At 41.5% G+C, this 23869-nt stretch overlaps 1 protein-coding gene and 1 long non-coding RNA gene across 7 annotated transcripts in view; one reads left to right on the forward strand and one right to left on the reverse strand.

The window, feature by feature from the left end:
- ITPR1 (inositol 1,4,5-trisphosphate receptor type 1) overlaps positions 1–17685 on the forward strand; it is a 328207-nt gene extending 310522 nt beyond the window's left edge. For all 6 annotated transcript variants that reach the window (XM_043587979.1, XM_043587980.1, XM_043587982.1 and 3 more), the window contains 2 exons: positions 9278–9439; positions 16367–17685. In XM_043587979.1, coding sequence (XP_043443914.1) covers positions 9278–9439; positions 16367–16453 — 249 coding nt within the window. In that variant the 3' untranslated portion in view covers positions 16454–17685. The remainder of the gene's footprint in view (positions 1–9277; positions 9440–16366) is intronic.
- On the reverse strand, positions 2257–21069 carry LOC122487458. Its single transcript, XR_006298387.1, has 5 exons — positions 17819–21069; positions 4680–5560; positions 3758–3890; positions 3491–3528; positions 2257–3387 (listed from the first exon to the last, which is right to left on the reverse strand). It is a non-coding gene; the product is annotated as an uncharacterized LOC122487458 (long non-coding RNA).
- Between the last annotated feature and the right edge of the window lie 2800 nt (positions 21070–23869).

Genomic DNA, 23869 nt, shown 5'->3' on the forward strand with positions numbered 1-23869 from the left:
AGCTGAGGACTGCTTCCACCACTGGTGACAATCTCCCCATTGTGAGCTAGTCCAGGGATGTATGTAGGAATTGATGTGTCTGTACACGCTTGTATTTGTATATACATATTTACTCACATATTTCCCCCAACTCAGCAGACATGGGAAGTGCAAAAATGTATTTTCCTCCCCTCCACATACTGGAGCTGCCTCCTGCTCTTTCCCCCAGTACAGCGCCCACCAAGCTGCCTTCCTTGCCCCCTGCAGTCTCAGACACCGTCACTGCACTTAGAGTGCCGTTTCCCCTGAATCTAAAGACTGACTGTACCTGATACAGCTTACCTGACCGTGAAATTACAGTATGTAATGCATATAACACAGAAAATAATATAGACTGTTTATTGGTAAGGCTTCTGGGCAACAGTAGGCTAATTGTTAAGTTTTGGGTGAGTCAGAAATCATATGCAGATTCTCACCTGTGGGAGTCAGCACCCTTAAATCCCTGGGATGTTCAAGTGTCAACTGTACATACGTTTAGGATTCTTTAAGATATCCCTTTATAATGAAGCCGGCTAACAAGTCACTAAGGAATGTGAGAATGAGGAGTTATTAGTATTTAGGTACAGTCCTATGTATGTGCACATTACACAAGTGGACAAGGTTCACAGTTTCTCCTTTCACACACCCACTTCTTCTCAGGGCCTTGGTGTGACCCCCATATAAAGTGAGAAAGTTGAATCAGGGTCTCTTAGGCCGTCTTTAGCATTGTAATTCAGCGAAGCAACTTGCAAAGCAGTGGTAGGAGTCCGTGAACTACTGAAGAGGGTCTCTGTCTACAGCAGGGATGAGGGTGTCAGGAGGGAGAGAGGACACCTGTGTGAACAAGCCGGTAAATCTTTGGGGTCACGGTGCCCGGGTCAGGTCAGTAAAATGAGGGATTTGGAAAGGACTGAGGAATTTAGAGAGCCTGCACACAGCTGGTGATCTCTTTCACTCTTAAGAGCTGGAGCTCTGTGGCACATTTCCTCCAAGCCACTCCCACGTCAGTAACAGTGCCAGTGACTTGCCCCTCAGCTCTCACTGGAGTCGTATCAATGGTGAGAGAGATGACATTTTTCTCTTTTCTGGGAGTCTATCTAGGCAGGGCTGACCTTAAGGAAAACCATTTCAGGCAAGAGTTTGACAACATGTAGACCTATAGGATGACTAACACTGTTCGAAGGAACATTGTTGTATATGAAGCAGCTTACATACAACAACCTTACAATAGTGAGGTTTATGAGTGTATACGTATGTGTATGTATATTCAAAAATCCCAAGTATTTTTTCCTGAAACAACAGCAAAGAAATTTGGAAAGCTGTTTAAGTAGACTTCTGGAAAAAGTCATGGAATCCAGAAAAGAATACAGGAAAAAAAACAATAAAAATTGCTAAAATCCCACACATAACCTCTGGGAATGTTCTGCTAGATTTCATAGCTAACTGAATATGCTGGGGAAGCTGCCGGGGCAAAGGGTCATGAACCAGCTTGACCAGGGGCAGGTTACCCTAAGTGTTCTCTATTAGGAACCTCCAGTGGGTCAGCCATGCCTTGTCCGACACCGTCTGCCAGCCCCACCTTTCTCTTCTGTGTGGCCCCTGGATTCCTCACTTGGAGTGGCAAGCATTGCTTTCTCAGAGTCTCAGTGGGGGCCCAGAAATTGCTTCACCTGAGGGCCTACAATGACTTAAACCAGTGATTCTGCAGCTGGCTTTTCTTAGGGATTTCATCAGAAATGGGTGCGGTTCTCTATGCTGGCGAGGGCCTGTCTTTGTTACACTGTATCATCCAAGAACAACTATTAACCGAGTCTGGGAAGGGTAAGTGGTCACTCCAGCCCAGCTGAAGATTATATAATGTGGCCTGCTTTGGTAATGTCATTCAGAGCTCAAGAACAGAACCACTCTGACACCTAAAGTTGGGAGTCGTGTGGGTAACCTTCATATGGCTGCATTGCCAAAAGAGAAATTCTGTATCTCTAAAATGGAATGCCGTAGAAAGGAAGGAACCTGACACGGAGTCACTACACCTGGAGTCAAAATGTGGATTGCAGGGTTGACTCCACACTAGCTTTGAGACCTTAGGCTGATGACACCGATTTAGAATACTTTTGCATAATGCTTTCCAGCTTATGGGACACTTTGTCACATCCATTTGATCCTTACACGGTAACTCTGTGGGGGTAGCCCATGATCTCTTTCTCAAAACACAGAAACGGAGACCCAGGTTGGTTAACCAACCCATTCACTGGTGCACTGTCTACAACACACTGCGGCACTGTGACTTCAAGTCCTGAGCTTTTGATTCAGGCTATGACTCTTCCTGATGACAAACTCATGTCACAGGCTGTTGTAGAAACACACCTGTGAAATGCAGGGATACCGTAAGTGGTTTGAGTTCACTGTACTTTGGGAACAGAGGGAAGTGTGGATCCTTGAATTAGGGACTGGCCAACAAATTCCAGGTGTGGGATCTATTGTTTTTAATAGACTTTATTTTTTACAGCACTTTTAGGTTTACATAAAAACAGAGCAGAAAGCACAGAGTTCCTGTACATTCCCCCCTCCCTGCCTCACTCCCACCCAGTTTCTCCTGTTATTAACATGTTGCATTACTGTGGTATGTTTGTTTCCACTGATGAACCAAGATGACACATTATTAGCTACAGACCAGAATTTACATTAGGATTCACTCTTGGTGTTGTACCTTCTATAGGTTTTGACACATGTATAATGCCATGTATCCACCATTACAGCAGCAAACAGAATAGCTTCACTGCTCTAAAAACCCTCTGTGCTCCCCCTATTTATTCATCCCTCCCTCTCCCCAACCCCATGATCTTTTTACCATGTCCATACCTGGGATCCATTTTTTAGTTTAGTTTTTTCTGAATGTATAATAATTGCTATAAATAGCTTTTAGAGTCACTGAGCATAGAGATCATTATCACCGTTGTTCACCGAAAGCAACAGATTTGGGGTTCTATTTTTTGCTGTGATCTTAAAAAAGTGAGCTCTGCGGATTATTTTAGTCCCGTTCAGTAAAAAATAATCACCCCTCCCTACAAAAGGGGCAAGCGATTTAAGGTTTATTAAGTGTCCTATATTCCTGCTTTTGGAAAGTTAAAGGATGATCTTCAGTCCTCCCCTGCCTCCTCTGCGCTCTCATCCTGGGTGTCCCTAGGCATTCTGGGAAACCCTGGTGTGTCCTCCTGCTTGGCAAGCTGAGTAGAAACACACTTGCTGTCTGATCGAAAGGACAGTGTTTACCTTCTTTGATCTCCTCAGAGGGGACTATGAAGGAAAGAGAAGCCCCAGGTTTCTTTGTCCATCATGCCCCCACCAAAAAATGTCAAGTCTCCCATCAGGCTATAAAAGAATAAAGGATTCAACAGTAAATGTTCCATTGTTTACGTGGTAAACTAAACAAGACTACCTGAGCAGACTTTCTCTGAGGAAGGTGACTGATTACCTCAGTAGTCTTTCTTAGAACAGCCTCTTCAGTTGAACCTGGGAAGAAGGGAAAAAAAAAAAAAAACTCTTCTCAGAATGATTAGCATTTGCATCATACAATCCAACTTCCTCTCCTCCTCCTCTCTGTCTCTGTGTCTCTCACTCACACACACCCTCCCTCTTTCCAGTCAAGGACATTTCAAGAGGTCAGTACCGCCCCCGTGTCTAAAACTTCAATGTTTGCCTTTGCAGGGACTTTTCCAACTTTACCTAGAAAAGAACTAACCAGAACTTTAGCACTTGTGGTCAGCGTGCTTCCGGCTGTGGCTTCAGTCAGTTTGTCTGCTCTGACAGAGGAAGCACTTGCTGTGACGGGAACTGCACGGGCTGGATTGTAGAAGGACTGGGGCAGACAGTGCCTAATGACATTGGTATGTGAGATGCCAGCAGCAAGGAAAGCGAGGGAAGCACGGAGGGATGTCTCAGACCCAGAGTGACAGAGGCTGCTGACAGACGCCCAGTGAACCAACAGCCTCCCCCAGCCCCACCTTCCTGCGTGTGCATGCGCACGCGCGCACACACACACACACGCACACACACACACACACACACACACACTGAATTCATGTATAAACAAAATGCTGCAATTGAAGATGATTTTCTTTAAAAATGCAGAAGCCAGGACACTGAGACATATTTCTGATCTTCACTACAGATAAAGGTAGCATTCTGCAAACACTTTGAGACCTTCAGACTCTGACTAGCTGGAGAGCCCTGCGTGACAGGCTTCACTGAAGTCCTGTAGCACGCAAGCAAGCGTGGCATTTTGTATGAAGGTGTGAGCTCAATACAAAGTAACTGGATTCAGGTGTGCTCTTGGCCCCTCCACTAGTTATTGGGGTAGCCTCAACATTTTCCATCAGAGATTCAGATCGTCTACAGAGGGGGAGCATGTCCGAGAGCAACCTCACCCTGCATCCCAGCATATCCTCCTGCGCAGGGCACCCAAGCAAATGGAAGTTGAGAGAATAGTTTGGCTAGAATTGCTAATTAATTTTAGCCACTAGGTACTCCTTGGTAATGTGAGATTTGACTTAACAGCTCAGGGTAATGTTTTAATTAAATTCCTGGCAATACCTAGAACCTCAGAATTGGGGATTTATGTACATCAGTGCAGAAACGCTAATAATACATGCCATCCAGAGTACCTGAATTTCTGCAGTTGACCTTGTTTCCTCTGGTTTAGGATTTTAGTGGGATTCCCCCACGTTAGACTTCATTGTTAGATAGTAGAGTTGGAGGGAGGCATCGAGGGAGAGCCTGTAAGGTGGTAGGTAACCAGTCACTATCTAGACCAGGAAATCCTTGTCCTAGCTCTACGATGAAGGATTCTCCTGAGATGCAGAATGAAGGTTTATCCCTGGGATCAGGGCACATGGCCCAAAGTGGCCTTAGGCGGCAAATATGACACTTCTTTAAAATCTTAGATTTTATTTTGAAATTTTGATTTAATTTCATGTTATGTCACAGGGCATATTTTGAGTTCAATATAAAAGTCTTTTCCATAATTCATCATTGAATGATATGGACATTCTAAGAAAGATGCATTCTTTTCTGTCTGTGGCTTTATGTACTCCTTGGGAAAGGCCTTCATGCTCCAGGGTTACCGGTATCTCATGTACAGAAGCACAAATAGAGCAAAAACAAAGAGGATCTGAGTCCATCATCTTCTTCACTGTGGAGACGAGTTGCACAGATGCCAGTATCAGCCATCCTGATACTGGTCGGCCCCGTTCACTTGATCAGCAGGTTCTCATTAGGCACTCACAGCTCTGGAGTCCCTCACAAGTGAAGAACCATGCCCTGAGACCTGCTCCGTGACTGCAGGCTGTGCACTACAGCACCTTGGGGGCAGGGACCTGTCTTGCTTCAGACCCTCCGCACTCAGCCCTATGCCAGGCACAGAAGTTACACATGTTTCAGTAAACAGTTGTTAGGTGAAGTTTGTGCCTCTTGCATTTGTTCAAAGACTTCTCTGAAATCCTTCTGTGGGAGTCCAGGAATCAAATCTGCCAAAGACGGTGGGAACCTACAATGGAAAATTTCTTTTAATCTGTAGTCATTTGGTCACTTGCTGTTGGAATACAGCAAAGAAACTGTTGCTTAAACTTTAATCTGTGTGCAGACTCTTGCATCGATTTTCTGTATTCTTTGGAAGACTGCATTAATGTGTGTTGGAAATGTGTGTTGTCTATTCTGTGGGGGGCTTGCTAAGCAAATGAACATAGGAAAGATTTGCAAGTCAGACTTGTGATGCACACTCTAACCAGTTTACACAGTTGAACATTAATTTGCAGGTCATTGGTGAAGTAGCTACAGGTGAGTTCTGCCACCTGCTAAAGTAGTGTGTGCATGTCCCTCTCCCCGCATCTGGGCAGGCAGGCTCACAGGGGCTCCAGGTCACCTCTTTGCTTCTCCTTCCCTTGGCCGCCCCCTGACCAAGGCCCTCTTTTTCCATGCCCCGAGTTACTCCTGTTACATGCATTGGTCTGTCCTACACCTCGATCACGTATTCTGCAGTCTGAGCTGCTCCCACTTCCACCCAAACTGGTTTCCTCCCTGGGCCAGCTCCACTTTGTTGAGAATGCCCTCATGTTTGCGTTTAGTTCGGCCAAGCACTGACCCTTCAGGTACCTGCCTTTGCCCAAGAGAATTCCAACCAGTCATCATCACTGCTGGTTAGTTCTGACTTTGGCCCTACTCTCTGCCACTCATTCGACAGAGCATAGCCTGCTTTATCCCATTCTTCTTTTGTAATGTGTATGTCCACGCTCATTAAATAGCAAGTGCTGTGATGGCAGAAAGCCTATCTCATACTCAGGTATGAAAGCCATTTCCACTTTAACGAGGTCCAGGAGGCGGTGACCATGTATATGTGGCTCACTGCTCTACCCTCAGCACCATGCACATAAGTGACCACTCAATATAGGTTGAATATGTTGTTTTTAAAATATGTCCTTCCAGGGAACTAAAATAATGCTTTTTTTATTTTAATCCAAAAAACTAGCAAATACTTCACCTCAAAATACACTAAATATTAGCAGTATACAGTTCATCAACACCAGATAATGTTCAGGGTCCCCTTTGAAATACAGGGAATTTGTTAGGTCCCTTGCTCCCAAGGACAAGTTACTTTCTCTTTCAGGGCTCAGCTTGCTGCATTATAGACACAGCAATGGCATTAGTGATCTCTGAACTCCTTGGCATGACATTCTGTCATGTCCCAATGGACAGTGTGTCCAGTATGCACCTCTGAGTCTGACAGTGTAAGCAGAACATTGGATCTTTCCTCTTCAGCTTGTTCTCCTGGGAGGAGATCAGTGTGTGAAAATTTATAGCAGTCACTGTGGGTCCATGGGGCGTCTCATAGCTGGGCCGGCCTTGTGCGTGTGTGATCTTACTGCGTTAGTGATTTGGGCTCACAGTTTCATCAACCCAGCCCACACCTTCTCCTCCCTCCACAGGCTCGTTCACCCTAGTGGCAGTAAGTAAGCACCAGCCACTGCGCCCTATGTGTGCCCTTTTCTGAACACTTAGGTTCATTCCTCATGTAGAGTTGGACACTGAACATGGGATGTTTCTTCAGTAGGAAGGTGTGCCGTGTCTGAAAGACACCAGAGCAGTGAATATAATCAGTGACAGGTTACCTTAGCTGCCTTTCAGTGGCAATGCCAAGCTTAAATGTTTTCACATATCTGTTCTCCTCGTCTTTGCTCTAGACACACACAGAAAACTGATTATAGACATAGAAACAGCTCAGATTTTTAGGCTGGTCATCTTTGGAATATTTTATGGAATGGTCTTTTTGCCCATAACACTGTGGGGGGAGACTGATGAAGATGAACACAGGTTGATGTTGTTGCATGTGAGTGACGTGCTGATCACAGGGTGTTTGGTACAGTAAGGTAGAGATCATTTTCTCCTCAGCAATCTTTCTCAGCCACTGAGGCTCACCACTAAAGCATTTGCTATGAGGGCCCATGCAGGCAACAGAGAGGGTCTATCGTTCCTCCCTTCCACAAGTATTTATCAAGTGTCTATGATGTTTTGGTCACTATACTAAGGTAGTTCCTGCACTCATGATATTGAAGGGCTAGTGAGTTCCTACTTACCAGACTCCCCAGATGTTTAAGCAAACATTTTCAAAGACATGTGATGCCATGTTACCAGTGTGGTATGCCTTCTTTGTAATATTTTTCAACTCGTTCTTACTTCAGTATTGCTAGGTTGTCTTGGTTGCTGTTTGATACTTAGACATGTCTCATGGAATTTTGTCTAAGTACGCTGATGCCTTCTGTATATGCCAGAGGTTGGCAAACTCCAGCCTATGGGCCAAACCCAGTCTGCTGCCACCAACACTCGCAAATAAAGTTTTATTGGAATACAGCTATACTCATTCATTTATGTATTGCCTATGGCTGTTTTCGGGCTACAACAGCAGAGTAACTGTGACAGAGACCATATGGTCCACAGAGCCAAAGATGTTTACTATCAGAAAATACTATACAGAAAAATTCTGCTGACCTCTGGTGTATACAAAGCAGCAATAACAAATTGTGTGTGTGTGTGTGTGTGTGTGTGTTGGTAAGGGGTGAGGGGATGGCAAGGTTTGTGTTAGAATGTCAAGTAAAATTTATCTTGATAAGTACAAAATGGTCCCAGTTAGAAATGACACCAGATAGTTATGGAACTGAGTCAATTTTCTCACCCCTTATCTTGTGCTGATTAAGCTTTTACTATTCATTCCTGCCTCTCTGTACAGAACTTATCTATGATGCATACTTTTTAGGAGAAAGGCCTATGTGGGCAGAAGGAAGAGAGGTGGGAGGAGGAGTCTTGGCCCATTTGTCAACCAGCAGTGAGAAAAACTGTTTTCAGGTGTAAGCTGTAGATGTCAAAAGAAAGGATGGAGATGGACGGGAGAGGAGACTGAATGGGCCTTTCTTATACCAACTAATGGCACCTGTCAATGACGTCAAGCTGGGAGGAAAAGGAAACAATAGAAGAGTAATTTCCATAAGCTCACAGGGGAACTGAACAAGAAGCCCCTTCCCCATTTTCGGCCTCCTGACAATTCCCTACCAAGCAAATGTGCTCATACGCATATCCGGTAAATGCCAGAACACTTGGGATCTCAAAATTCATTCCACTTTCAGAGTGTTTGCAAATCATTTTCCAAGTATAATGCTTTTAAAAATACACGGCACAGTGTGAGGTATCTAGAGCAGTCACATTCATAGAGACGGCAAACAGAATGGTGGTTGGCAGGGGTGAGAGTTAGTGTTTAATGGGGCTGGAGATTCACATGGGGAAGATGAAATTCCCGAAGTGTAGAGGGTGACGACGGTTACACAACACTGTGAATGCACTTAATGCCATTGAACTGTACAGACAGAAGTGACTTAAATGGAAATTTTTATGTTCTATATATTTTACCACAGTTTTAAAACCCACCACTCGTTAGCCAGGTCACGCAGTGGCTACACTCCTATTTACAGATTAGGGAAGCTGTTCGGAAACCTACCTTCTCCCCTGCATTTAGTTCTAAAGGGACTGCTAAGAACTGAGGATTCAATGATAATCAATTAAAAAGGTATTAACTGAATGGTGTTGTAACATGCACAGCACATTAGTCCTGGAACAGAGAGCCTAATGAAAGACAGCCCAGAGACAAGACGGCGTGGTAGCATCGCCTTTCTTGTCTGTACTCTTGGAAATGACTTTTTTTTTTTAATGTGGATTCTAGGAAAGAAACCTTGACTGGTTCCCCAGGATGAGAGCCATGTCCCTGGTCAGCAGTGACTCTGAAGGGGAGCAGAATGAGCTGAGGAACCTGCAGGAGAAGCTGGAGTCCACCATGAAGCTTGTCACTAACCTTTCCGGCCAGCTGTCAGAATTAAAGGATCAGGTAAAGAAAAGAAACCCCATCTACCCGCAAACACACATGCGCGTGCGTGCACACACACACACACACACACACACACACACCCCACTCACTACCAGACACACCAGATTTGACGAGGCGAAGTCAGTAGTGCTCAGGTTAAAGTGCTGACGTTTCCACCATCTGGATGTAGAAGAGGGATCCGGGCCACGGAGAAGAAACTCACCTGGTCTCCCCATTTCCTTTCCACACCCCTTCACTGCCCTTTCTCAGGATGAGCCCCTGACACTGTTTTCAGTGCTGCTAGTGCAAGGTTTTAACGTGAAAAACAAAACCAGAAAATGGGAAAATGCAAACGACTTCAGGGAAGGGCTGTACAGAAAACATAACCTGCAAAGCCATACTCTTTTTACTTCACTTACTGACAGACTAAAAGCTGTTTCTAGTTTTGCTTTCTAGTCTTCAAATCTATCAACTCTTCACCCAAGATATTTAGATTCAGCATGCTGGGATAAACCATAGTCGTGGTAGAGCTCCTTCTGGTTCCTTTTTTGGCCAAGTCCTTATTGAGTGACTACCACAGTGCAGGCATTATGCCAGGTGCTAAGGATAAAACCACAGACAATATGGACCCATCCCTGCTCCCTACAGAGCTTAATACAGAAGCACTACTCCATCCTGCTCCCCATCCATCCATAAGGTAAACACTGGTCCCTTTAAGGAAGTGGGAGGAGGGGGAGATTTGTTCCAAAGCCTGTGTGCTTTGTTCCTCCTTCTGACCCCCTTAAAATGAACACTCACACTGTTATCCAGTGGTTATCCACTGATGGGCTGCAGCTGTGGGTCAGCGACTTGCACCTGGGTGGTGAGCAGGTGCTGTGCTGAAGCTGACTGGGATAATCCAGTACAGACGTGGGAACAGGTCAGCATCCTGTAAGGGTTTTTTAAAGCTTTTTAATCAACTCCACGGACAAGATGATAAATTTTGCACAGCAGTAGTGATCAGGCAAGGCTGCCCTGGAGCCAAGTTGCAAGATCTTCCCACAGGTGATTTTCAACCCTTAGGCACACAACCAGTGAACAGCCCGTCTGAAATAAACTCTTCTTGGACTTGGTTTGCAGAGAACTTTTAAGATTTCTACTTGGAAATGTATTTCTTTTCCAACTAAATTATTCCGAACTATGCCCCCAGACACCATTTGTCCTCAAAGTTCTTTTCTTTGGCCTGTATTAAGATGTGAATAAAAAAGACAAATGGCCACAGAAAGGCTTGGTTGTGAAGGCTGTCTCTAGCGCTGAGCGTGGTAGCCACCTAAAATGAATAACCTAGAGGAGTAAAACTATGAAGATCTAACTCGATTCCCTTGCTTCCTATGTCACAAGCTTTCTCCCCATCCTGGGACACACTTGACAAATACTGCAGAGAACCACACTGGCTGTGGCAAACGTGCTCCCCTGCTCCTGTTTGCCCCCCTCAAGAGTGAGGCGAACTTGTTAACACATCCAGCAGTGCTTGCTTTAGTTCCTGTCCCCCTTTTGCGAGACCTGTGGCTGCGAGAACCTTAGTTAAATCAGCTGTTGTAAATAAAAACCTTAGAGAAATCGATCTAATACAGACTTAAATAAAGGAACTGTCGGGCTCCTGTCACAGGTGTGGGGTGGGCCGAGGAATTAGCAGGAGGTGTCGGAGGTGAAGGAGGGCACCCAGGACCATGGCTGTCCTGTCACCTCTCCCCTCCTTGTACGCAGGAGGGTACTGAGGCGCACAGGAGGCTCGTAGGAGGCCTCTCTGGCTCTCTAGGACAGTGCCAAGGCTGGAACTCCTGATCCTCCCGTCTGGGTTTGATTTTTGTATGTCACATATATTTTTGTTTTCATTTGTTTTGTCACTGTACCCTGTCTGCCTTTCAGGTTGTTTAGATTCTTACTCTTTAAAAAAAAAAAAAAAAAAAAGCCTTTAAAGTTTCAGAAACTGCATCACACACTTAAACTTCTTGGCGTTGCCATTTCACACAGCTGTGCATAGCAGAAACTTGGCATGTTTAAAAGCCGAGGTAGAATTGTTTCTATTAAACCTACATTTTAGCTTAAACAAGATATGTGAAACTTGATTGCATATGGACTCAGGTTCATTAAGCAACATTAAAGCCAGTATGGTTTAAACTGCTTGGTTTTGGCCCTTTTTATATTTTCTGTTTTAAAGTTGGCAGTTGGACCCACCCCTCGGAGAGCCCTTCCCCTGTGAATGAATATAAACTGTTTTTTCTTGGAAGACATTATAACCTAAAAAGAGGTATGAGGAAACCAGTAATGTATTCTCCAGTTCCTTTACGAGCATTGATCTGCTTAGGTTTTAAAAAGGTGCCCAGGAAAAATTCAGCACAGCTACTTTTATTGGGGAAATGTGTTTCTTTCAAAAGGAGTTAGTCAGCATTTTCTTTTGATTATGTAACTTGTAACAAACCTTTAAGCCATTTAAGAATCAACTTAGAAATTTTGAATTTTATTAAATTTGGTGAAATAGCAAAGATTTCTTAAATTGTTCTGCATAAAAAATCATGCAGAGATGTTAGAGTGGTTGGTTCTTAAATGGCAATTGTAAGAATTCCTGCCCTCTGAGGGAAGCAATTTTTTTGAATTAAAAAATAAAAGCCAACGAATGATTAATGAGCAAGAAACTCTGTGATAGATAACTTTTCAAAATGGCTATGAAAGAATACCATTCACTGGTAAAAGTGCTGGAAAACACAAAAATTGCTTCATCACTGAGATATTTTTTTCGATCTTCTGGTCCAAAAAGCGGCATAATGGAGCAATGATAGTTTAAATGTGAATGTCTTTGGTTTTAATCTATACTGCTGTTGACCTCTTTGGTGATTTTTTTTCTTAAAATACCAATTTGAGGAGAAAAAGTTCTTGTGAAGGATAGAAGTGAAAACCTGGTTGGCCGTGTCACTTATCCTACTCTTGCCAAGAGCGGTTGATTAGAATTGCTATTCTAAGTATTACTTTAATGATGCGTCTCATTTTGAAGCTTCCCTCCCAAGAGGTTCTGAATACTAAATGTGATTCTCTTACATTCTTATTCCAAGGAGGAGAACTGATGTAAGAAGCTACTTTTTTTTTTTTTTTGGCATGTTTTCTTCATAATGCAAAAGAGCAAGTATCGAGAGAAGGCTTCACTTTGTTGAAAATGTGACTGGCTTCATATGGGACAATGACCCTTATTTGTTGTTATTAGGAATACAAAAAGTGCTTGAAAACTCAGATCACATTAGCATGTTACCGTGTTTGGCACTTTTCATGCCAGAGGGTTATCTGGTGAATATTAATTGCTTAAGGAAGGGAAAATAACAAAAGATGAGTATAACTGCCTACAGTTAGAAAATGGAATATTAAAGTTTACTGAGTGCCTCTGTTCCTTACACTGTTCTGGAACCACGAAAGCAACTGCCCTCTAGGGGGTCCTATAATCTAGCAAGACAGACAAAGAAATAGACTGGACAGTATGATACCACGTAAAAAGTGGAATGACCCACCCAAGACATGAATACAGCTTGAGGGAGCACAGACAAGTGCCATTGAGTCCTGTCTGAGGCTCAGAGTAAGGAAGGACTTGAGCCTCCAGATTCTCCTGTCTTACCAGTAGGTGACTTTTGTGCTAACAGAGGAACGTAGTCGGGGTTCTCCTGGGAAAGGAAGCAGCGTGAGCAAAGGCATGAAGGCGCATGGCATGCTCCAGGAATGGCACTGTGTTCTGATTAATTCAGTTCATTCTTTGAAACACCATTTAGGAAATAGAATTGCGAGGTGGCACCCTAGGTTCTGGGGTTAGAAAGATGCATACAACCTGTTCTCTTCCTACACCTAACAGTGTAGAGTGGGAAACAAGATGCATCTGAGACTTGCGTTGCGTTTTTTTGTTTGTTTGTTTTTTTGTTTTTTACTCGGTGTTTTAGGCTCATTGTTAGAAGCATGGCTGATTTTAGAGTTTCCTGGCTATTTAGACTCTGAGTATCCGAGACCTTGACAGGTCCAAGACAGGAAAGCAGTTTTTCGGACTCAGGAGATGTGTTAGAAACCAGATCGTGGCATCCACGTGCTGTTGGTGAGCAGTCAGTCCCTTGCCAGCCTTCTGTTGTTGAGGCCAGTTAGCGTTTTCAGGAAAGATCTTTCCGATGTTTGGCTGCATCTGATTTGTAAAACTGCAATATTCTTTGCCTCTTGTTTAGACTGAGTCAAAAGAAGGAATGCTAAAATTCAAGCTAGTTTTTATATTCATATAGATATGAAGAAGGCGGCTCTTTCAAATGTTTATCCTCCGCTAAATGGGAATCTTCAGAATTTTAAACATATCACAATGAGTTCACGCTATCCCAAATAGATTTTTCAGTATTCACATTGTGTATATGGTTACCTTAGGTCAGAATCTGATGGATATTTTTATTCAGTTTTGCTTCAAATATCCAGAGAGGATACTCCAAGAATATGAATGTTTCACTTTGGTCATTACTTCCATTTGCTTTGATAAAGGTAACAACAACAGATAATATGCTTTAAAGATTATTATACACACACACGAAGAGTTTATGTGTGAATTATGTAGGTAGGTAGGTAGAACTGAGCTCATAAAGCCAAAAGTTATGTGAGAATATGCACTAATGGGCCAGGGAAACTTAACTGGCTAGCAGTGTTGAGCTTGGTTTTTTACAGGCCAGATTGACACCTTTGTTTTGTTTCTTTATCGTCGTCATTGGATTATGCCCACTGTCACAAGGGCTAAATCCTTTAGCAGTTGCCCTCTTCTCATTTATTAGTCACTTAAAGGATATTCTATTTAAAAGGCCATGGTTGATCAAAACAGAATTCAGATAAATTTGTGTGCCTACTGTGTACTCAACTGTAGAGAATCTTATCCAGGATCTTAACCTTCTTTGAGAAAAATGATGATATATGGACCCAAAATAATTTTTTGGGATGTTCAAGAATATGAAAATACACCTAAAGTGATCTTTGGCCACTTTCCGAGATAACCAGTGGAAAGTTCTTCTGAAGCATCAGTGTGGTCCCAGACCAACAACATAACCGTCACTTGTTACTTGTCAGAAGTGCAGATTCATGGGTCCTACCCTAGGCCTACTGAATCAGAAACTCTGTGTGTGGGTCCTTTGATCTGTGTCTTAACAAACCTTCTGTGTGATTCTGGCTCCTGCCAAAGTTAAAGAACCAGTATTCTACAGAAACAGAAAACAAAATTAGATAGGTATATACTAGGTACTTGAAATTACCAGGAATAGGACTGCCTGAGTAAATAATTTGGCCACTAACCTACAACCAATAGGGAGTTTTAAGGTTTAAGAGGGAGGGTGGGCCATGTGATCATTATCTTAGGAAGGCAAACCTAGAAAGTTAGAATAGGACCAGCAATGAGGTGTCAAGTGATAGTTGTAGACAGAAGTGGGAAGGGTGGTGTGCCCATCAGCTGAAGACTCATCTGTTACAGGAAATACAGTTGTAGAGGCTTTTATATTTAAGAGCATGACTGAATAACCAACAGATTGAAAAGTTAAGAAAAGCTGATTTAACCCACAGGTATGAACACATATGCAAACATCTCAAATGCAAGTAATTTATAGAAAAATTACAGAAAAAGTTGTAATAGCCAACTTTCACAGTTGAAAGGCCTCAGTAACTTTAAGCAAATATTTAAATAAAGTAGCCATCAATAGGGCTTGCGGCCACCAAGATTCCTAAATCCATTAGAATGCTTGAGATTGTTAACATTGGATTCCCTCTCTGGGTTAACTGCCAAGGGGAAGGAGTGGGAGAGTCAAAGTGTGTGTGTGTGTGTGTGTCCCCTTCCCTTGGGGGAGAGGGGGAGGATCTAAGGGATCATACTGTGAAGTATCAGACAGTAAGATTATTGCATTACTGATTATATTGTAATCTAATTGTGAATTTATCCCATGTGTCAAAATCAGGTTCTCTTTCCTCAGCTGAATCTGTATAGTGGAATATATAAAACTTAAAAGATTTGTCATTCATCTAGAGAAACTTTAGAAGCTAGCTGGAATATTCTAGTTCAATTCTTTATAAAAAGCTACTTTTTGCAAATACTCCTTGTAAATGCCCAGTATCAAATCCAGAGCCAGGATGTGCCGGGTTAAGAAAAATGTTAATGCAGAGAACTAAATGTGCCCTAAAATACCTGGGACAGAGCTAGCTGCCCATCAATATGAGACGTGATTTAGTTCAGCAGCCAAATGAATAGTAACAACCTCTTGTTTGGCGTTTTGAAAGCACTTTTTCATTTGACCCGTGTTAGGAAAGGTCTCTCCTGACCTTAAGCAGTCCTGGGTCTGTGGGTGGCAAAGAGTAGACCCCAATGAGTGCTAGAGCACTGTTTATGGCATTTAGTCACTCTGAATCTCAGTGAGATGTGAGGACATTCTTCATCTTCCAAAGTGAACTATATAATTTTTTTCTCTCAAACCAAGTTTACTCTGGCATCATTGAGTAATGGAATCAGGAACCCCTGAAACTCATGGATCTAATCCTGCCAAACCTAGAATTCTCAACACACTGCTTCTCTTGATAGTTTGGTGTGCTGACACCACCATACAAAGCCACCAGTTTCCAATGAACCTTTCAATCATTTGGAAATGGATTTGATAATCAAGAATCCTGTGCTTTTACTGTTTTTTGTTTCCTTATGAACAAATAGCAATAGTTCTGAATGCCACATTGCATGACTAGGTCACAGAATTCCCCATTCTGCTTAGGAAGATGTCCCTTTTGAAGTTCTGTGTGTTTGATTTAGTGACGGTACACTATTTGTAGAAAGTGGGTTTCAGTATAAACCATAACCACAGAGGTAAATCTATGGTTCAGTATATGATCTGACGTACAGGAAGTGTCTGGGTCTAATGATGAAACTTTTTAACTTTCCAGATGACAGAACAAAGGAAGCAGAAACAAAGAATTGGTCTTCTAGGACATCCTCCTCATATGAATGTCAACCCACAGCAACCAGCATAAGCAAATGAAATTAAGGAATCTTATTTACCTTTTTTAATGATCATTAGTGTGGGTATGGCTAATTAGTTCTGATTCACCCACAAAGATTACAGTAATGCTTAGTACATTTGTAAATAATCAGTTTTATACTGTATGTATATGATTGCTACTCTAAAGGTTTGGATATATGTATTGTAATTAGAATTGTTGGCATGATGAAATTTCATTTGTGCCAAAAATATTAAAAATGCCTTTTTTGGAAGGACTAAAGAAAGCACCTGATTTGCACTTGAACCAGATTATAGATTTAAACTATATGACATGTATTTTGTATTTAAAACTAGAATAGCCAGTATTTATGTTTTTTATAAAACTGTGCAATACGAATTATGCAATCACAATAAATTTGTAACTCCTGAGTGTCCTAAAGGGAGTGCACATCTTTGAAGCTGGTGTGTTAATACTATGTAATAAATGGTTAAATATCAAATGATGCTGCTGCCAAAATCATATTAATAGTGAGTTTCAGGCCCCTGGGCATTTTGTACCATGTAATTATCCTGTGGTGATACTGTTTCTCGTTGCTCGTGGCATTAGTGCCTCTGTCTCATAGTGACAGTGCTCCAAGTCAGCATTCATTTTGAGAAAAGCAACTTTAGTTTCAAAGATAATTTTAAGCTTCTGAACTGATCATTTAAACTATTTCTTTAAATAAGAGAGCTAAATTAGAAGCTCAGACTTTAGCTTGTGAAGTTAATGAGTTTTTTAAAAGGAACTTTTGATGCAACGTTTGGAAAAAATGCACACTGCTGGCCAATCAATGTCATCTCCTAGGTGAATTTTGGTGTCACATTATAAAGAAATGAATAATTGATGGTGTCTAGATTATCTAGTCCAAACAGTAGATTTTCTTCATCTGAACCAACATGCTATAGTAGCTAAGAAGTATTAAAGTATATACATCCATATAAAGAGGAAATATCATCTATCCCATTAGAACTCCTAGTTGAACACTGACATGTTATTCTTGTGAAAGAGCCACGTTTTGGTTTTATTTCCTTGTCACATGATTTCTTTCCTTGATGGATGAAAAGTATGAAAGGAACTTTTATATCTGTCGCCTAGTTTTGTACATGGATCTCATTTTACAAGAGAATCTCTCTGCAAAAAGTTTAAAAATGTACTGAAAGCAGAGTTCTGAAATGAGTCGTTTGTAAATGCATATATAAAAATAAATATTTAATGATGCAGAATACAGTGGCAGACTGGTGGCTTTCATTTTGGCATTTCTTTGTGTCTTAACAGCTATTCCAATTACATATTTTCTTTGGGACCAATTTAAAGTACAACTGGTTTAGTCACCAGATTAATTCAGAAGATGCTTACCTGATTAGTGAGAACTCTGAGGAGATCTACTTGAACCAACAACGAGGAGCGCTTAATACGAGGTTCATTCATTCTTCTAGATGAGTGATGGCCAACCAGGCTGTCAGGAGCACCATGGCACACAGTGGTAAAGTCAGGAGTGTGCTCCGCTGAGGCCCCTGACTCCTGAGCTTTCCTGGGCGTGGGGGGGCGGGGGGCTTTAACTTGCTGTCTGCAGTACAAAGTTGCCGCACGCTTCCATTCATGTCCAGTGGTTGGAGTCCCTTCAGCAAGACAATCAGAGATGTTTCACAAAACTAATTCATCTCTCCTAAGGTGGTAAAACTTGTTCCCTCCTCAAAGCAGTGCCTGCCTGGGTTGCTCTTTTAACACAGATTCTCTCTGTGCTTTGGTAAATAAGAATAATTACCACCCATTGTTGGCAACTAGGTCAGGATTAAAGTCTAGTGAAATGACTAGTTTCATAACCAATGCTTCCACTCGATAAATTTGATTAAAAAACAAGTGAATAATTTTCCAGTCAGTGCAGTGTATCTCCACAAAATTTTTCTATAAAAAGGCAGGCCCAAGATAGACGCACACCTGAATCCGTAAACCAAACAGCAGTCTGTGCTGAACCCCCCACCACGTGCACTGCAGCCAGCAAGGACTTGCTCTTCCTTGGGATTCTCTTTGATCTGTCATGCTGCCCAGCACAACGTGACAGTGTGTGTGGTTTGTCTTCCTGGTCCCATCCAGTTCATCAGAAAGTTCTGCATTGACACGTCCACGTTGCAGATTTTACAGGTTTGTCGTGTTTCGTCTGAATCCTGTCACTTAAGATATAAATCTTCATTCAATGTGCCAGCTTCAGCAGAAAATAAATGGAATTGGAATGCCACTCCACCCTCTATGTGGTAGATCCTACCCTTGGAGTTTGGGCGTGAACACAAAGCTAGTATAATTGAAACATAAAATCAGAAGTTAAAACTTATATGGCCTTTGATGTGTAATTGTGATTTCACCTTTCTCCAGATGTTGCTTTTTCAACACTTCCATTTCAATGATGGAGGTCCAAGTCACCTTCAAAGTTGTCTGGTGTTATCAGGCTGAGTAACAAATGTGGTAATACAGTGCTAATACACAAGAAAGTCTTTTTGGCCTTCAATGTAAAAGTCTGCTATAGCCCCAATCCAAATTTCAAGATTTTGCCAATTTTCTTAACTAAACCATTTGTTAAGTCAGAGGGTCTGAGAAATTCCATTACACTTTTCTAACATTTACAGTATCTTGACCTTTGCTGCTTCTGTATATAAAACCGTGGTGATAAACCTTCTTTCCCCCCACCCCCTACTCTTTGCTGGATCCTAAAGCTTTAAATGATATTCCATCCCATAAAATTTTTCTTAGAACTCTGTTCTAGTCACCCCACACACATACAAAATGCAACTTCTTTTATTTCATTCTTTACAAATTTCATTCAACTTAATTGGTTTGTTTCCAAGTTCATGATCCTTATTCATTGTTCTTCACTCAGCCAGTTTTTTTATTTGGTTGTACTTTCTGAAAATGGATTCCTTGAGTTGGGTCTTATAAAAACTGTTCTTTCATCCTGTTTAAATATTTCCTAACATATATTATAAAACAAGCATGCTTTATTTCTGGAAGCTAACCAACAGTCTATGCAGCGAGGCAAACTAAACAAAGCTTTACTTATGTGCTCGTGGGAAATCATCAAGATCTTCACAGTAAAATAAGGAATTAACCTGTTAAAAACTCAATTTTAGATTTCTCTGTCCTCCTGAGCATGACAATGTATTAATGAGAAATAGCCTGAAAGTTTCTGACAGTTATTTTAAGGCTGACTTCTGGGCTGCACTGATGGAAATTTACTCCTTCAAAACTACTACATACAAAAGGGGCAGAACTACGTGCTTCTAAAAGTAGAGTTGGGTTTTGCTAAAATAATGTTTTTACAGATTCTAAAAAATATGTGCTTGATAGAAGATGTAAATTTTATGGCAATAAAAGTCATCTTTACATAACACAGGATGTAACAAAGGACTCCTGAGACAATATGTTGTATCCACCAAAGCACACAGCAAGAGTGATACTTTAATTATAAAGACAGGAAACTGAAACTTAGAGGGGTGCCTGGCTGGCTCAAGCAGTAGACCATGCGACTCAATCTCAGGGTCATGAGTTCAAGCCCCATGTTGGGTACAGAGATTATTTTCAAAAAAAAGAAAGAAAGAAAAAGAAATGGAGACTTAGGTAAAGTAATTGGCCTAAGGACTCAGCTCCAGAATAAACAAAGATCTCCTGACTTAGGCAAACACACAAAGTGCTCTTCCCACTTGCTACCTGTCTTCCAGAATTGGGCTGCAGTATCTCATCAGAGATCAGTTCCCCTAACAGTTCTCCCTCCACAGAGAGTTCTTAGGGAGAATTGCATTTTGTCCTACAATGCAAATTGATTTGCTTTTCTTTTCAAATCTTTTTTACAAGGGGATCTACAAGTTAGAAAATATTGAATATGAATACTGTGTCAACACTGTAAACTGTGGCAAAGACAAGAAGCTTCTAAAATCTCTCTTTTACAACTATAGGTCTCATGTAAATACCTCTTACTCAACTGCATTTTTCAAAAGGAGAATCTGTTCTCTCAATGAAGGTAGCTTCCTCCAAGTGAAAATACTCAGATATAGACTGGCATCCTATCTTACCACAGAAGCAGGTGTTTATTAGCAAACCCTTCTTTGCTCTTGTTCAGTATACTGATAATTTGCTAACAATCAACTAGAATGTTGGAAAACCCCCATCAAGATTTCAATTTTACAGAAAGTACCCAAAATTCCACCAGTTTTGCATCACAAAGTAGTGGTTAAAGTAGAGTTTTGAGTAAAATGCCATGTGTGTGGTTTTTGTGGGTGGTTGCAGCTCAAAACGACTATTAGGCCTCATCAGTTACCTACTGGGGAGAGCTATGATGGCAACTATAAATCAAGACCATTATGATCATAACATTCTTCCTTCTTTGGTATTATATATCACATTAGCAATTCCTGCAACCTAAAGGCAATTCAGAACCCTAACTAGCCTTCTAGTCTGGACCCCAAAACCTGCCAAAATAAAATACAAAGGCAGATTCCTGGTGAGTTCTGACATTTGTCAACTCCAACAATGCTTATGGAATATAAATTCTCCAGGCGCTGGCATTTTAAACCCATTTCGTAAAACAAATCTCTAGCTTACTGGGGCACTACATTAAAAAAAAAAAAAAAAAAAAAAAAAAGAAAGAAAGACAAGGAAGAAAAACTTACCAAAGGAGAAACTTAAAATACTTTAAGGTCATGACAAACCAGTGTGAAAGAGAATCCTAACACCTAGAAGTGAAACTGCATCATCCACCCAGCCTGGAAAGAAAAAAGAAAGCTAAAAACCACTACAGAATGAGAATGCAGAGTTTGAGAAAACCCCTAAGGTGAATTCTGAACAACAACAACAACAAAAAAAAGAGCCCCCAACATAAGAAGTGCATACTGTATGCAAGAACCACTAATGGAAAGAGTTTGCCAGTACTTATGTCATTACCTCACCAAAGATGGTTGATCCCATGTAAAGAATGGGCCTTTCAACAATCCAGGAATGTAACTGTTCACTCCAGACCTCAAGTTATTTCATCCTTTTTCACATGCTTGTCAGCTGTAGCATCTCATCAAGTCTTGTCAGAAGCCTTCTTTAAAAATTCTCAGGAAGAAAAACAATGGAGATATGGTGTGAAACGGGGACAAGGAGTCTGGAAGCACACAAGGCTTGGGAACTAAGCACTGATGTATTCAGAGCCCACATGGCAGCATGGTGAGATGAACATAACAAGGACCTTGACCTTGGTGACAGTCTGCAGGAGTTCTGCCACTTCAGCGCTATAACTTGGAGCAAATCCTTCCATCAGTGTAAATGTCACCTTTCCCCCACCCCCATCTAAAGAATGGACGTATCACCACTTCTTTGGACAAGAATGAGCAGTAAAGACAATATATGTTGAGTGTCTAGTATATATATCCTATACATGCTCTTTCCCGTTGCTTTGCAACATCATCACTTCCTTTTTCTCATACCTATCCATAGTCTCAGCTAAATATTAAATGACCAAAGCTGCTTTCTGTTCCCACTAAATGGGCCTGATATACCATGGGATCCTAAATCTCACATCTTAACATGAAACACTGGGTCATATGGAGCCATTTTTTCAAACTGTATCTCTAACATCCAAATTGTGTTTTAACTATCAGTCTGAACTGACTTCACAAAGAAAGAAAACTATCATAGCTCATGACTTCCAGATAATTATTCTTATATTCATGATCAGTGTTGAATTCAAATCTGACTTCAAAATATTCTTCATGGAAAGAGGTTTTATCTTGTGTAAGAGCATGTGTTTCCCTAGTTTATGAAGTGCCTTCACCTACATCCACATAAACCTTCCAACCCTGGTCAGATTATTCTCCCTGACATCTGCATGCTCCCAAAGTATACTATCTTTCATTTAACATTCAAGTGCCTATTTTAGACCAGATCTCACATAACTGTTGGGACCCAGCCCTCTCCTTAATGATTTTAAGGATCCTAGGGAGGGTGCTAAAAAGTGCCCAATGATTCCTTGTTACTTTTGATCCTAAACCCCAACTGCAACCCAATTCTCATCATCTCCCTTCTATTTCACTTCACCCCTACTGCTGATGCAGCCCTCTCTATTCAGTCTCCAAAACACATGAACATCTGGGTGTCATGCAAGCATATCTTTACCAGAGAAAGATTCTAATGGTGAATAGGAAACTACTTAAAATAGACAATCAGACATCAAAGCTCACGCCCCCTTCCTTCTCGCCACTGGAGGAGCAACTTCTCATGTCTACCCTACTGCTAGGGCCCACTCTCTCACCACTCCTGCCCAAACAAAAGCAAAATAAAAAAATTTCCCTCCAGCCTCAATTAAAAACAAAAAGTTCTTATTTCTTTATGCAGAGCAATTTTAGTCCCCAGGTCCTAAGCACTCCTATCTCAATTAGCCCTTTACCTTGACCAAACTGAAAAAAAAAAAAAAAAAAAAAAAAAAAAAAAACCACCCCAAGAAAGAAAAAGACTCTAATTCTATTGTCCTTAGATTCCAATTCAAAAAGCAACCAGCTTTTTAAAATAGCATTTTTTTGTTGGGATGAGCACTAGGTATTGTATGTAAGTGATGAACCACAGGAATCTACCCCCAAAACTAAGAGCACACTTTACACACTGTATGTTAGCCAATGTGACAATAAATTGTATTTTTTTAAAAATTAAAATTAAAAAATAGCGTTTTTGTCTTTCCTGTACACCCCTATCTTATAGAAGAAAAAAAACCAATTCAGAAAGGTAAACCAAAACATCAGACCTGGGAATCCATGGCAGATCACAGACACACTCTTCTCTATGCCCCTGCTTCCAGGTGCAGGCCTGCGGAGAAGATGCTGGGGCCTCCACTTCTTCCTTGCCCACCTGTTTGGGGGAAGAGCTCCACATACCAGACAAAAATCCTAAGAGACACAAAGGAAAGTAAAAGTTCTTAAGGGTCAGGGCTGCACTAGTTCATTTCTGAATCACAGGCACCTAACACAGGGGCTCAATACATTGATGGGGGGGGCAATACTTTTTGCAAATCTTCACTTAATCTGCCTGAGGGTTTTGGAGCCTAGGAGTCTTTCGAAAAAGAAGGAATATCTAGCAGTGGCCCAAAGGGTGTTCTATTTAGAACAATCAGGCACTACTCCTTCTACTGCTAATTGACCATTTAATCCTACAACTAACCATTTATTTTAACTCTTTGGCTCCAACAGTCCTGCTCCACACCTCTAAACCATCTTCTACGGCTCTCTCTAATCAAGTAACCCCATCTTTCCCTTCTTTCAATTTTTGTAACAGGTTAATGTGACTGTGTTCTTTCCATGAAGGTGTAAATTCAGACTCACGTGTGCTCCCACACTCCTCTCTCCACCATACCCCCTCCTGTAACAACCCTAAAAGACACCCTCCCTC

This window comes from Prionailurus bengalensis, chromosome A2, assembly GCF_016509475.1.
Source record: "Prionailurus bengalensis isolate Pbe53 chromosome A2, Fcat_Pben_1.1_paternal_pri, whole genome shotgun sequence".
Classification (NCBI taxonomy): domain Eukaryota; kingdom Metazoa; phylum Chordata; class Mammalia; order Carnivora; family Felidae; genus Prionailurus; species Prionailurus bengalensis.